This window comes from Triturus cristatus, chromosome 10 (genome assembly GCF_964204655.1).
Source record: "Triturus cristatus chromosome 10, aTriCri1.1, whole genome shotgun sequence".
In the NCBI taxonomy this organism is placed as follows: Eukaryota; Metazoa; Chordata; class Amphibia; order Caudata; family Salamandridae; genus Triturus; species Triturus cristatus.
Window position 1 is genome coordinate 982,823,298 of NC_140593.1, and position 16,739 is coordinate 982,840,036.

General features: G+C 39.2%; 1 protein-coding gene across 4 annotated transcripts in view; it reads left to right on the forward strand.

Moving 5' to 3' along the window:
• Positions 1-16,739, forward strand: part of ADCYAP1R1 (ADCYAP receptor type I) — an 808,856-nt gene that overhangs the window by 724,727 nt on the left and 67,390 nt on the right. For 2 of the 4 annotated variants that reach the window (XM_085628887.1, XM_085628888.1), the window contains exon 13: positions 8,873-8,956. The exons of the other annotated variants lie outside the window; for them this stretch is intronic. In XM_085628887.1, the coding sequence (XP_085485013.1) occupies positions 8,873-8,956 (84 nt within the window). The remainder of the gene's footprint in view (positions 1-8,872; positions 8,957-16,739) is intronic. 4 annotated transcript variants of the gene reach the window in all.

The following is a 16,739-nucleotide window of genomic DNA, read 5'->3' on the forward strand; positions in this document are numbered from 1 at the left end:
AGCTTGGTGAGAGCTAATAAGGACAGGAGCTCCTTGGAAGTGTTGAAAGGGATTTTCGAGTTAATTACACACATTCATAATGCTGAATATGTCAAGACTATGAACCTTCACATGTTAACTGCAGGGTTATTATACCAAGATTTCTGTATGAGGATGATGTCAGAGGGTGTCTGGAACCAGAAAAAGAACCAAGTTAGGTTCCGAAGTGGCTAGAAGATATAATATTTCAGTTTTGATGCAGTTAGTGTGACTAAGCGAATGGCCATCCATTGACAGATGGCTGTCAGGCAGTTTGATATTTATTCCTCTAATTGAGGGGTAAAAGTATGAAATAAGAGAAAGATATGAGTAACATCTGCAGATAGATTATTGAACAAACCAAAGGAAGAGATTATGTTGTAATGGAAATATGTAAAGGTGGAAGAAAGCCTAGCTCTTATTCTTGTGGGGCGCCTACTGAGATAGGCATGCAAGTAAATAGTGAGTAGCGTCAACAGACTGAGAATGCAAAGTCAGAAATATTGGACGAAAACCAGTTGAGACAATAATACCAAGATTTGTTAGAATGGAAAGCAAATACAATTATTGCTACTGGTACTACAGTGAATATGCTTTTCATATGAGTTGCACGGAAAAAGAGGGATTTAGGGGTAAACCTGACCAATGAGTTCCTCTGAAGTTTGTTCCTCAGTGTCGAATGTCAGCATTACTGTGTACATGATACAGATATTTATTTATTTATTTATGAATTTTTATATAACATTATTGAGCATCTAAAGTGTTAGAGCGCTTTACATTAGTAATAAGGCTGCGAGGTAGATCATAGAAAGTACAAATTAGAAAATGTACATTTATATCGTAGGTATAATTGGTATCAATCACTGAAGCATGCAAGCACTGTTATTGGGGCACAGATCGCAGCAACAAAATGGTAATTTATGCTGAGCTGAACTCAATTCACAGAGTAGAGTGGGGTTCCTAAGTAAAGTATGCGGGGAAGCAATTGGTGAAAAGTATGAAATTAAGGTCACAACAAATATGGAATGAGAAGGTAGTGGAGGTGAAAAGGATGGAGGTAATGCTAAAAAGAGAATACCATGTTATAGAAAAGTGGGTTTTTAATTAAGAGGGGTGACGTATCATCTCAAGCAATAACCCCAATCCCTATTTGGGTAAACCACAAATGTCGCTTAACTAACCTGTGCTTAACCCTCTGGTACCTTGGCACAAAAGTAGTCAGGCTTATCATGGAGACAATGTATTAAGTATTTATGCACATTCAAACAGTAATAAAGTGGAAACACAACAATAGAAAACTCCCATTCCAATTTAAAATAATCGAGTCAAATTTATTAAATAGTTGAGATCAAAACAGCAAAAATCCAATCTGTGAAACAGCAGATATGCAGTTTCAAAGATTTATGTAAACATAGCACCTAAAGACACAAAGCTAAAGTTAACATGGTGGGCCAACAAGGGAAATCATTTGGGCGTATATTTTCTCACTAAAAAAAAGATAATTGTTGTTTGTCCCACGAATGATGACAAGTAGATTTAACCATAAGGTGCATGTCTTGGAACAATGACCATACAAATCAATCACACACAGAGATCAGGCATACACAAGGGTAGATTTTCTCGCAAATATTTGTATACTTTTCATTGGAAATCATATAGAGCAAGGCGTGCATAACAAATAAAACAAAATTCTACATACATTGATTATTTACAAATAAGGGAAACAAACACCAAAGTTCAAGCCTCTAGATTAATGTAGGTGAAGTCCACTCTTTATATAGTTGGAATGAGTCCATTGTTTGTATCATCTGATTAAAAGGCAAAACCCACAAATTATGAGCAAGAAGTTTAATCAGCATCAACGTTTCAGCCTCCAATGTCAGCACTACATTAGACCATCTTCAGCACCCTGATCATTAAAGGAGTATAAATTTGAACCCAACACACAAACAAATCTGATCGTAAAGTACATGTGGACCTTGTTTTAGTAATATGAATTGTTGAGGTCATGTTAAGTGAATTGACTGCGACTCAATCAGGTAATGCAGTTTAATAAGAAATGGACTGGTTTATCAAAAGTTATTTAAGGTCACTATGAAGAATAAATCAACAAGGCGCAACCAGTGTGCCAACATCACTTTCGGCAAAACACAAAGTGCCACTCGCATGGACAGGTTTATCAAAAGTTATTTAAGGTCACTATGAGGAATAAATCAACAAGGAGTAACCAGTGTGCCAACATCACTTTCGGCAAAACACAAAGTGCCACTCGCAGTTATCTGGGCATGCTAGACCAAGAGAAAGTCACAAGTTCAGGCCTACCACAATGGAGCATGGGCTGGATAAAGGGACCACGTTTGTCCGCTGAAAATGTTACCTGTGAAAAGTCTGGTGCAAAAGTCCAGTTCGCGGTCCAGGAGGCCGCGAGGAGAGCATCACAGATGGTTGTCACTGTAGCATGAAGATCCTGTCAGGCGTCGCTGATGGTCATTGTTGTAGCTTTGCCTTGCCTGTTACTGTGGCTGTCGTTGCTGTAGCATGAAGTACAGATTTCTTACTGCCATTCTCGCTGTCGTTCGCAGTAGTTCAAAGAGTCTGGTTCTCTGGATCTTTGTGTTGCCAATCCTCACAGGTGGCAACATCTCGGTGAGAAGAGGCCAGTTCATGGTCATAAAGAGCCCAAAACTTCATGATTTCTCCCTTTTCTTCAGAGGAGTGCACTCTGATGCCAGCCAAGGTTCCAGGGATCAGGAACTCACTCTAGCAGAGGTCATAAGGGCTCAGGCAGGTCCAGTTGTACATCCAGGCAGGTCCGGTTGTAGCAGATCAGCTGGGCAGTTTTTAGGAGGTCTCTGGAGCTTGTTGTGTCCCGGTAACTCAAGGAGGTCAGGCAACTGGCCCTTGGAGTACCTCAGGTCAGCCTGGGATGAAGGGAGCAGGTCCAGTCTTCCTACTCAGAGAGCAGGGTAGGCCTCAAATAGGATGGCATTCCTGTGACCTCAGGGCAGTCTTTCTTCTATAATGTCACAGGTCCATGAGTGTAATGAAGAGTTTGTTTGACGGTCCAATATTTATACCTGGTGTCAGCTCTGAAGTGGGAGATCAGTCTAGACTTCCCCCGACATCTGGTTCTGGAATTTTCTTCCCTCCCTTCCCCAGGCTCCAAGGGGCCTTGTGTGGTAATAGGCTGGTCTAAGGTTCTTTATGAGTATGCTGTAGGCAGCCCCTTTTAAATGATGTTGGGCAGGGAACAGTTATACCCATCCCACCCCGGCAGGATGGTCCATTCTGTCAATATCTAGTCCCCCTTTCTCTTACTGTTTGGGAGTAATACACAAAGACCAACTGCCAGCTATACATAGTCACGTGACTCAGGACACAGACTGCAGGCATCAAATGGTTAGGATAACCAAATACAAACTTTCTAAAAGTGACATACTCAGAATTGTGGTTTAAAACACAACTTTACCACTAGAGAGGATTTTAAACTATTATTCTTTTCAGTTTGAACATGGCATTCCCACCTGCCCCTATCAAAAGTTATCACTTATTAAATGTAGTAAGGTACCCCAATGTTATCCTATGAGAGAGGTAGGCCTCACAGTAGTGAAACACAAGTGAGTTTTTCACTACCTGGACAAGTAAACCTAAAAGTACATGTCCAACTTTTTTAATTCACTGCACCCTGCCATATGGGCTGTTTAAGGCCTACGCTTGGAGTGACTTATATGTATTAAATAATGAAGATTAGGCCGGCAAAAAGGTTTATTTTTCCAGGTCAAACTGGCAGTTTAAAACTGCACACAGTCTGCAATGGCAGGCCTGAGACATGTTTTGAAGGGCTACTTAAGTCAGTGGCACCATAAATCCTGCTGGGCCACTCGTAGAATTTAATTTACAGGCCCAGAGTACATGTAACCACTTTACTACGGACTTGAAAGTAAAATTAAGGTGCCAATCAGGTGTAGGCCAGTTTTACAAAGTTTGAAGGAGTGAGCACACACACCTTAGCACTGATTAGCAGTAGTAAAGTGCACAGAGTCCTAAAGCCAGCAAAAGCTAATTTCAGCAACAGGAGGTGAATAGGCAAAATGTTTGGGTGAAGACCATCCTAAGGGCTGTCAGGTCGAACACATGTAGAGATAAGAAAAGGGCAAAAACTGAATGGTTATTTCATGTAATTAATGGCATCTGTCGCTTGACCACATCAATTGCTTCGGAGGGTAATATATTTGGCTATAGCACTACCACGATGGCTTGACATATTTTCAAGTTATAAACATAATACATATACGTGCATTAAGGCAATATCTAAATCAATTACACAATCAACGTTTAGTCTAAAAATCTGGCATGGATTTTGAAATCCTAGACTAGTGTTGAATTCCTCCACTTCTTATGGTCACAGATTGTGCCTCAGACAAAGACTTTAAAATAAATGGCAACTACTATTCCAATTCCAATTGATTTGGTTACATTTGGCTGTGATTAATATAATGTAAGGAGAATAATCTTGTTCTTACTTTCTTTCCTTTTCACTCCCTACCTACTTTTCATTTTTGTCTTCTACAGTTTAAAGAAGGGGTTAGCATTGGAACTGTAAAAGGAGTAAGAGTGGGGTGGGTTTTATACTAAAGACACGATGAACAGTATCATAGATCAGTCACACTGTCCCTGTTTTCCCTGTGGTGCACCCTTAACTGGGTACACTCTGTGCAGACCAAGACAGTGCACCCTCATACATTAAATGTTCCATACATTAAATGTTCTGTTCCTAGTGCAGGTGCAGACTTGGGCCTGCACTGAGAACAAAGCAGCAGGCCGGCAGTTTAAAGCCGCTAGCCAGTCTACCTTTTACTACAAGCGGAAATTAGCCTCCCTTTGAAAGGAGAGTAGGGATCCCCCTGCAGACAGGTCTAATACTCTGACTACATCTTCCTGCTTTGAAGCCTCGGGGGGTCTGTGTGACCACTGTGACCCTTGACAAAGGCAGTCCTCAGAGAGTGCATCAACTGTGCTCAATTGTTGTGTGGCGCAAAATCTTCTTGACAGCTGTTTTGCGCTTCCACCTTCACCTGTAATAGGGAACAAGTTCAGTGGCAAAGGGTTCCATCATTTACCTAGAGGCTCATCCGTAGGCAAATGAGGGAATGCCCACTTATTTATGTTGGTGTTTATGTAGCACCATCATGATCAATATTACAGAAGAGGTCACACACATCTGCGACCCTATCAATAAAGCCAAAGTGCCTCAGAGGTTGGCTGTTCATGGTGGTTTGGGTGCAACCTCTGCAGTGAATTGCCAAACGTCTTGGGAGCTGGGCCTGGCAAAAAAGCAGGGGCACTGAGGTATAGTATACTTTCATAGAAATTGGATGTTGTATATGATGAATAAACCCTGGAAATCAGTATTTGGTGTGCAAGTTATGATTTGCATGACTGTGATGCCATTTATGAACTATGGAGCTAACCATAGTTTGCACATTTTGGATGTTTCTTGGTTTTAATTTGTAACCTTATCTGTACTTTTGCTGTGTATTTTTATGTGACTATACATATGCATATATACACATATCTGCATGCATGTGTTCATGGGCTTTAAGCACATCTGTTCAGGGTTTCCAGGTAAAAAGGAGAATTGCTTAACCCCCTCCCTGGTGTCTCTTTTAAACAGTTCCTCATGAGGGACCTATCAGGGTCAGGCCTGAGAAAATTCAGACAGTGCAGTCTACACCACAATGTCAGTGTCACCTGTATTTAAGTGAACCCAATCCCCTGGTGGACTTCCTGTTCTCTCTTAGGGCCTGGAGGCGTTACCCTACAGACAAATATGGGCTGCCGGTTGACCTACTACTCACACTTACACTGTGAGGCATATGGACTTTTGGAGCATGTGCTGAAGACAGTATTTTCTGTTAATAGAATGCACAGCCCTGGTCTGCATGCCTTGTTCAGGTTTGATCATGCGAAAACTTAATTCTGCACCTGTTCAATTATAGAGCACCAGATATGGCCCCAGTCTAGACGCATTCCCATTCATGCACCATTTTAATTTTTATTCTGAATTTTTTATGTTAATTGGATGCAAGCCTTACATTTGATTTTTATTTTCCTTGTGGATAGTCATCATATCATACATTTCATTGTAGAAGACAAAATATTTGTAGTTCATCTTGCTTCATGATCCCTCCTTCAAATGTGTTTCCTTTCACCTCGTTCATTCTCACACAAAACACTAATGTTAATTGCAGGCACAAACGTTCCACTCTGCAAATAAGATTTGCACTGAGCATATGGAGTACACAGCCTTTAATTAACACCTACATTTTTAGCAAAATAGGAGTTTCTCTGTCTTTTTCCCCAATTTCTCTGAGCTAATTTCCCATGATTTAATTCTATATGTGGAATGTTTTTAACAGCTAAAAGCTGCTTAGTAGCTGTGTATATCTTCAGCAAGTATCGACTGTGCTCAGCTCATCAATGTCGAAGTTTCAAAAACAAAAACATTTGCACTTCTGTTTGCACACACACTTGGGTGTAAATGGTCCCTTCTACTTCTCTGCATTCCTCTATATCTTTGTATATCATAGGCTCATCTGAAAATTGTTTTGTTGTCACATTTGAACAGCTATGTTCTCCTTTACTTTTCTTGATGCAAGCACTTGATTGCCATATTCAATTATGCATTTTCCTAATACCCACCTTGGCCTTTGGAACATCTTAAGCTGAAACACCATTATACTGTGTTGTTAAGACAATAAATGTGAGTGAGTTGAATCAACCTTTATTCACGTACCAAGAAGACACTAAAACAAATTGTTGCACACAATTCTCAGGTGCATTTATGTAGACCATTTATATACAATACAATGAATACCACCTTATGGCCCACAGCTGCACCCTTTGCACCCAGTGATCTACATATATGTGAGAGTTGACAGAATTGAAATTAAAAGCAGAAAATCAACTTGTTATAGTATTCAGTATTCAGCATATCCGCTGCCACCGTAGGCACCAAAACAAAGTTATTCACAAATAATTAAAATATGAAAAAAAAGAAGTGGAAGGTTCACAGTTCACTCAAACAATAAGGTAAACTCATTAATCTTTCACTCCAATAAAATTACTTGCTGCTTTCCTCATCCAGTATGCTTATAGTGACTGTTGTGTTCTGCTGGTGTTATAGAAGATGACATTTGAGGCTGCCACAATCTTCCAAAATGAGGCTATTATTAATGTAGGATCTGAAATGAAATGTCAACACGTTTGCAACTACACATGCTAAAATGGTCACGTTCCCCAATAGCAAGACTAAACTACACTTGGCTGCCTAAGATCCTCTAATTTAGGAAATTGGGCAGAATCTCCAGTATCCTTCTGCCACCTGTAAAATTTCAGTACACAGGTAGCAATAAGGAAATGGTTAAATCAGGTAAGGATAGGGCAGCCGTTTCCTAGTTTTTGATCCCCAAAATACTTCACTCTTCTCCCCCCTTGATCATGCTAAAAAGCTATGATTTTGGTGACCTAGCTCTGATGTTGGGTTGGTAATCATAGCATTGTTGAACACATACCTTCAGGCACTAATTAGCTACAATATCATCAATAAACATATTATGCAGTATGATCAGCAGAACAAAACTATTTGAAAATGTAAGCATTGAAATGTAGAACACAAATGCAACTGCATTCCTATATAAATGAATGGGATTATGTAACAAACAAACTCCAAGCGTTGTGCCAAAATGCATTCAATAAGTACAAAGTCAAGAATTATTTGCTTACATCAAACAAGTTTTTATTTATTTGTGCTATATTTAAAGGTATTGAGACTTGACTCTCATACTCTTTAGATAACAGTAAAATTACTCTATAACAACATGACCAGAGAATACATGACCAGAGAAAAAATAAATATTATCCGGGGGTGTTCTACCACAATATTGAAATTTTAATATTGACCTGCACTTATGTCTACTCCACAATAGTGATTATGAATATATCATCAAGGTAAGTAGATGTGGAGATAGATCAGTAAATCTAAACTCATTGACAACAAATTTCTAGTGGATATTGAGAAGTTGATATATGTGCAGATCAATGTGATTGACCTCGATATCTTGATATTGTGACAAACAACCCATTAGGGATCCAGAAGGAAAGTAATCATTAAGTCTTCTTAGCTGTGGATAATGTAAACCGAACTTTGACTTTACTTATCGTGCATGTTCGAGAGATAGTTGCACAGTCTGATGTTTTTGAAGAAATCATACATAATACATTGTGAAACTGTAAACACAGTCAGTGGAAGTATTATCCACCACTGTTAAAACATCAAATGATACTTATTGAACGTTTTGCCAAATGTTGTTTAGGGTCAGAAGAAACCAGAAGAAAACATTTAAACAAAGAAATAATAAAGCAATTGCACTAAACCATAGATGTAGATGGTTCAAAATTTTTAAAGACCTTAAGTGCAATTCTTATGGCACAAAATGGGGTGAATGCCACATGCTGGAGACAAGGTGAATAAGCTAGTGTCCCTGGCAAATTGGTCTTTCTTTGTGGTGCTGAGAAATTGATAGTTGCTATTTAGAACAGTAATACAATATACAAAGTTATCATAAGATCCACTTCCTAACATGTCATTACAATCACATCATCATCATCATTGTCAGTCTCGTCCTGTCTTTTTAATTTTGGTTCAGCTATTAGATGGTGGCTGAATGTCATCTTTTCCTTTGCTCAAACTCCATTGTGTGCTTTGTATCTTGAAAAGTGTCACACCTTTTGTAGCACTGATCTGCCTCAGCTCACGGATTACGCTTAAAAATGCTAATTTTGTCATATTTAGCAACTGCTTTCAGAAATGCTACTGTATGCCAAAGAGGGCTAACCAGCACTCTTGCAAGATGTCTGAACTATCCACCATTACGCTGTAAGTGTACGCAATCCTGTGGCATTATTGTGTTTGTGAAGCATGATACAAAGATTCAAATATATGGATATTTCTTTAAGTATTCTCATGATGTGGGAAACCTAGGACTTTTTTTGCACATTTTCTTTCATGCATGTTGAATTTGTTTTGTACCCTTGATGAAATATTATAATTTGGCATTTATTTTATTATTACTGTGGGTCGGTCAATTTGTCAAACTCATATTTTGCGAAAAACAATTAGAAACAGTAAATCTTTTGTGTTATTCTTTTTCTGTGGTGTAGTAATGACATGTATTTTGGTTATTGTTATATCAGTAAAGAATATGACTGTGTCTCTATGTGCAATATTCATAACATACTGATAAGCCTTTCTGTGTAATTTTGAACACTTATCTCGGAAAGAATGCATGAATTTACATTATATTACTCTAACATGCAATATGACCCACATAATATTAATATTGAAACTCACATTCATTTGCAGTTTGCCTCAAATTAGGAATATGAAATACATGCCATTTTGACTTTGCATTTCAGTTGATTTAAAGATATTATCTATTAGGCCAATGGACAAAAGAATAATTTATTATTTTAAAACCTGCAATATTTTTAATTGCAAAAAATGTTTAATTTGTTGTACACTCTAAGCACAAATTCTTTTATTCTGGGTGTGTAAATAAGGAATTGTAGAAGAGGGTTCAACTCTTACAGGATATTGCATGAATTATACCAGTAGCATTAGGATTGTTTTTGTGCAATGTTAATCGAAGCTATTTTGAATCATTTTCTATTTATTTTCCATATTACGTGCAGAAAAATATGAGAATATGGAAAAATAAATATTTTGCACGCCCCAAAGTCCCTTAGGAAATGATTTTGGGTGTACACATTTTTGGCACACCAAGCTCCATCAATATATATGTTTCTCTGTTGCAAAGATTTCATGCCTTTTTGATCATATGGTAAAAATGAAAAATAAATTATACTGTCTTAAATATAATTAAAATACGTGGCACTTACTGTAAACATAAAATATGTTTATGTCCTAGTAAAAGCAAATGCAATCAGAGAACAATGAATGCAAATATTCTGCTTTAGTGATAACTTATTTTAAGTGTATTTCAATATCAATATATTTAGAGATGTGTCTGTGCCTTGTTCAAAGTAGCCCTCTGGCACTGTGAACACTTGGAAACAAATAATATCATTACCATATATAGTAAGATATAGAAATAGGTATAATGAATAGTTGTAGGTCCCGTATCACTAACTACCCAATTGTAGTCACTGTTTTTCATTCCGATATGAATAATTGAAACCTACTTTACTTAGTTCATATACTTTTCTTTAAAGTCTACAAAGGCTGTTACATAGCTATATAGATTTCATCCCCAAACAACATAACATTTAATTTGTAATTTGGTGTTTTACATAGCTTTTCAACTATCTGCCAGTTAACCTGTGATCTTTTTTGGGTAGTCCGCCTTTTATGATTTAATCCACATATGCTGATAAAAATCCTTTGAACTTCGATACCTGTTGTTTGCCCAAAAGGTACTAATCATTATTCTGTTCTTAACTTTTTGTTTCCTATTCACCAAAATCAAATGTACCAACATCAACCAATCAAAATATTCATTTTGAAAGTATAAAAGATTAACATAGAATAAAGAGTGCCAAACTGCAAGTAATCAAATGTGCGTTAAATACCACACTAAGGAAATATTTTCTTTAGAACAGGCAGAAAATAGGGCTGGCAATTCCAGTACTCATAAAGTGTAAGCAATAAATCAAATGCTTTATTTTCTCACATTAAAGATACATAGCATGTTCAATATCAGACAGAATAAAAATATACAGATTTGTTTCCCAAACTTTCTTAATTGGTATTTTTACATACATGCAGATCATCATGTTACATCAAATGTCCAAGTAATAACATTGTGCAACAACTCAGTAGTATTGACTTCCATCGAAGTAGGGTTTTACACCAGCCTACCCTTTCTTATGTTTTACAGTAGGTAATGAGTGCACATAAAGTTCTTAATGCCTGATGTCTATGTGCTAGTCTTTTAAATCTTGTACACAAATGTGTGGGGGAACTACCTGGGCCCCTAATCCATCCCAAACTTCATTGCATATGTCATCCAAACAATATTTACGTTACAGTCACTGATCATCAGGGTAAGCTGCACAACTCTCTCTGGACTAGAAACTACACAGTGATATCCCTAGAGGGTGTTTTTTCTGCATTTTATGAAGTTATACCCTCCGTCTCCCCAGGTATTTGTGTTACTGAGGATGTTGCAGAGGGTCCCATGTATCTCAGAGCCTTGCGTTCAGGGGTAGTAGTGCAACAAACATAATGAACTGGTCTCTACAGTAAGTGAGGTCCAGTAGCCCTCCTTGAATTTACAGGCGCATCCCCTTCCCCAACTGTATGCAATGCCACTCTTGGCAGGGAGTAGTGCAAGTGCCTTATACTTCCTAAAACACCTCTGTATTTCTTCAGTGTGACCCAACAGTGCCACAGTTGGCCTGAGGTTTACACCCTGGCCTGTCATGATGGCCAGTGCACCGCTATCTCTCCCCAGTATGCCTGAATCAGTCCGCAGGACCAGGCCAGGTGTAAGAAGTCCTCACCCTCTACCCCACCTCTCTTACACCTGTAATTGGGACACAAGTGGTATCAGCATAATCTAGCAGGTGTGTTGTACATATGATCTAAAAACTTAGTGTATTATACACAGCTTGCTACTGGAGATTGTTTGCCCAGTCTGTTGACAACAGTAATGGCATGGTTTATCCATTAGTGCTGTGCCTAACTCTGATTCCCACCCGGCCCAAGCACTCCCCATCATGTCTGGTGTTTCAAGCTGGGACGAGTGGTATTGATTAGAGACTAGAGGCCTGGTTAAGAGTCGGGTGGTCCAATGACCTCAAGACTCAAAGAGGTGCAGTGGTGGCAGTCCAGCCACCACCGCACCGGCGCTCTGACCACCCTATTACAACTAGGACAGTCGGACCTCCATTGCAGTGCAGATGCCGCCAGGGAACTCTTGTTCCCTGATGGTGGTGTGGCGGCAGTAATACACTTGGTGGGACTGTCGTGATCCCACTAAACATTTTATGGGTTTCCATTCCACCACGGTTTTTATGGCAGTTCCTCCTCCATGGAAACGGTGGCAGAGAGGAAACAAAGAGAGACCGACAGGGCCCCCTGTTGTCTCATGGCCATGGGGTGCATGCAGGGAGCATAACATGTGGCCCCTAAGTGCATGCACCCCAGTTCCTGCATGGCATGAACGTTACAGTTAATGCCATGACAGAACTTTTTTGGGCATTCCCATTGGGGTGAGCATTTTCCTAGGCACTGCCAAAACAAAATTACCAGACACGAGAAACATTTATAATCTGGCGAGCAGCCCGACCATGGGTTTGACGGTTCAGGAGCAGGCGGCCGGCATGGTGGTCCACACCTGCACTGCCAAACTCGTAATCTGGCCCTAGGTGTCTAGGACCCGGAGAGCTGAACAGGGTATGCAGTGTGTTGAATGTAGGTGGCTCCTGTGGTAAATCACGGGTGATCATCTAGTTGTGTCTGAGTCTGCGATAGTGGAAAATGTCTATTAGATTTGGTATTTCCTCAGCAAAGAAGTCCTCACTGCTGATGAATAAGCCATCTGAGTAGAGATCGCCTCACATGCTGTGTCAGGTCTTAAGAAATATGGTTCTGCAGGCTGCCTCATGCATAACTGGTAGGGAAAAATTATAAGGCAGTGGAATAAGCGATGTGTAGAGTAGTGGCTTGCCAAGTTTCCAAGCCATCCTCTCCCACGCCACTGTAGTACATGTAACTGTTGAGTTCACATCACCAGCAGCCCCTCCGCACATTCCCAGGTAGGCAGACCTTGGGACAGGTGCCATATAGCCCTGTTCGATCGCCAGATGTGGCATGAAAGGGTTGTGCTTGTGCCAGTACATGGTGTAGTTTGCTTGGACACATAGAAAATAGAGCTCCAGGTCAGGTGCCTCAAACCTCCCTTTTGAAAAAGGCTGTGTGAGGATATTCCAATTTATGTGTGGCTGCTTGCCCGCCCAGGCCAAGCGTATCAATTAAAAAACCTATTCAAATTCAAGTTGACACTGCTTGAAATCAAAACTTCAACACTGGAACAATTATGTGTTTTTCTGTAGAACATTGTGTTGAGTAAAAAAAGAGTAAAGCTCTTCCTGTGACACATGAACCAACACAATTCAATAATGATTTGCCAAACTGTGAAAACCTTTTGACAAACAATGGAAGAAGACTGAATCTGAATCTGGTCAAATGGCCCAATTCACAAAGAATTTGCAGTGACTGACTCTTGAAGCACTCCAGTCTTCCCATAGTACTCTAACAGTAATCAAAAACTACTTACAGCACAATCCTTTTTTTATCAGGCTGCAAATTTATTGTGAAATGTTGAAATGTTGTTCTGGAACTATGGATCATTTTATTAGAAGATAAGTCAATTTTCTTGTCCAAATACAATTTACTTTTTTGGGCTTTTCATATAAATCTGCTGTACCCATTTTCCTAACTAAAATATTTTTTGCAAACACACCTCAAATAATATACTGAACAAGAGTTTACCCAAATTGACTTTTTGTATCTACAGGTGAACTACTGGTTTCGGACACAATTTAATCCTAGAAGTAATGTTAGTTCAATTGATAGAGATTTGCCCAATATTTCAAGATTATTTCAGTGAATAGAGCTTGAAATTAGGATTGCCATACCACTTAAAAAAAACTTGCATAACCAGCTTGGCAGTTTCCAGAAAACACTGTCAACAAACTAGGAATAAATGCCAGCGGCAACTGCTTCTTGATCAACCAGATTCCCGAAGTCATGGTCTTTCACTTCTACTGTAATGGGAATGCTGATCCTTTTCAATTGGCCTGAAGAACAGTAATGCTGCCTACACAAGCAGCTTGCTGAAAGCTATTCCAAAATATCTATTGCTCTAATATTACATTAAAATAACTGTATAATAAACTAAACATTATTCTAAAAGTAAGAGAGCAACAAAATCCTGGAACAGTCATACCCAAAGACTGTTGAAAGGAATACGGTCAACCATACTGGAAAGACTGAGCAAAGACCTCTTGGTGCATTTATATGACCTGACTGTTGTCCTGGTCTGGACAATTACCCAAAAGACCGTCCTGGTCTTCCGCTGTCCAATGTGCACAGAAAATATTATGGGGCAAATGGTATCCCTTGGAACCTAGTTATATACTCAGAAAGCAACAATGGTTCCCCTGGCCAGAATAAAGATATTTCTCCTTATTGCACCTCTGCTGGGAAGCCGTACAATTTTGCAGCATTCCCCGGTTTACTTGTCTTGGTAAAGTGTCAAAAAGCATGGATGGATGTGCGTAAATACCCACGCTCCACCCATGTAACACTTTCATAGCGCAGAGAAACGCAAGGCAGTGACTTGTGCTGCCTTGCATTACTCTGGATTTACAAGCAACGCAGGGCCATGCAAGGTGGATTTGGTGGGTTGGGAAATCTGACGTACGGGTTGCGTTACCATTGCATCACCTTGCATGACACAGTGGCAACTCAATTCTTTGGTAAATTTGGACCTTAATCACTAGTACACATTCTGGATGGTCTGATAAGACCTGCATTCCCAATTGGAACTAAATTGGTTTTCTGTTCTCTGTAACTTCAGACTCTCAGTAATGTGCCTTTTTAAATCTTATAAAGACTATTACATTAAATGTTGTTATGCTTGAAATCAGGATTGTTTCAAGAAAAGAATACAGATCGATTAAAGAAACTGTATTGACCTGTTGCAAATATGACATTACCCTCCTGACACAACTTAGATATAGCTTTTGGTTTAAATTAAAAATAGGGTATGTAGACTATCCATAAAAAATATGTTTTATAGTTCAGTGTAATGGCTTGTTTGGTTGTGTTTGGCTCGATTTTGCTCTTGTCAAGTGTGTTTGTTTTTCCCATGTGTGTCCATTATTTTTTGGCACTGGCATCACATCAATAGATTTAAATTTGTCTGCTTGTGCTGTCATTAATACACTTCAGATGGCTCGTTTACAATACAGATGGAAGTAGTGAATTTAGAATTGGCATTTTATCAGGAATGCAAAGCCTCCAAAAGGAACACTTGACTGCAGCCACAAAAACATTAAAAATTAAAAAGCCGCCTTTAGAATATGGTTTTCACATTGAGCAGTACCAAGTAAAATTAGACAAGCGAAACATGACAAAAAGATGAATTACAACATCTCATATTCTCTCTGTCAGTCTTGTTTAAGGAAACTATGATGAAGTTTGTGTGTCATGCACCACAATGCACAAAACTCACAATATATGTTATCCCCTAATTTAAGATGAACTCACCCACTTATCAACTATAATGAATTTAGTCAATATTAAGCAAAGGCAAAGCATATTAATTACCAAAATATTTATTTTGGTTGCCAGAGAATAATTTTGGGGGCTTACATGTTAATGCTAGCTTGCAACAATTACAATTTCTAAAAATGTTAAATGAAAGTTTGGCATTTTGCATGATTTACAATTACAAAAAAGATGAATGCAGTAGACTTCTTGTTGGAAACAAATATATTGCTGCAAGGTTTTGGAGTCTCCTAAATCTCTTGACAAGAAACAAGTAATTTTCCTACTCATCACAAACTTTAAAAGTCGGCAGGTTTTTAACTGCCAATAAGCCTGATGTCTTTTTTATATTGTTTGCTCTTGGAATATACAGACCATAGCAATCTGAAAAGGATAATTCTACTGATCAACTTCCATGAGCTAACATTATATTATGAAACACAGGAATAATTGAGTATGTGCACTGCTTATCACCTCACATATCACATCTCTCATGACATGGTCGGTGACATCACTGATGACATCTCAAATGACATCCCTGATGATATTAGCCAGTGAGTGTAAGTGTTTCACATAGGTTTCTGAGACTTAAAGATATATACTAAGCTACTGCATAAGTTAACTTACTAATCTTTTTGTACCTCTAACGAGTGATACTTTTTTAAACATATGTCATCTGAATGGCTCTGTGACTGTCTGTATCAGTGTGGGAATGAGTGTCTGAGTCACAGTATGAGTGAGTGAGTGAGGGGCTGCATTGGGGAGTGGGTGGGTGTGTCAGTGGCTGAAGAGGTGGGTGAGTGGTTGTGGGAGTGGCTCTAAGGGTGTGTGAGTGTCTGCATCACTGAGTAAGTGACTGTGATTGATTCTATGGGAGGGTAATTGTAATTAAGAGTGGTTGTGTGGGTGACTGAGTGGCTGCATGAATGGCTCTACGGGTGAGTGACTTGGTGTGTAAGTGGGTGTATGAGTATGTGAGTGGCTGAGTGGGTGTATGGGTATGTGAGTGGGTGTGTGAATGGCTGTTTTGGATAGTACACATCTGTATGAGTGGCTGTAAAGGTGAGTGAGTTGACGTGTGAGTGCTGGTATCTTTTTGTGAATGGGTATGTATGTGCTTTTGTAGATGAGTAAATGGATGTGTGAGTGGCTGTATTGGTGAGTGAGTAGCTCTGTTAGTAGGTATATGGATGAGTCAGTGGATGTGTGAGTGGCAGTATAAGTCTGCAAGTGGCTATGTTAGTGTCCGTATGGGTGTCTGAGTGAGTGGGTGTGTGTCAGTAGTTTTATTGAACTGTGAATGGGTTTGTGAGTGGTTGTGTTAGTGTGTGAGTGGGTAGGTGTATAAGAGGTCATGTGGGGG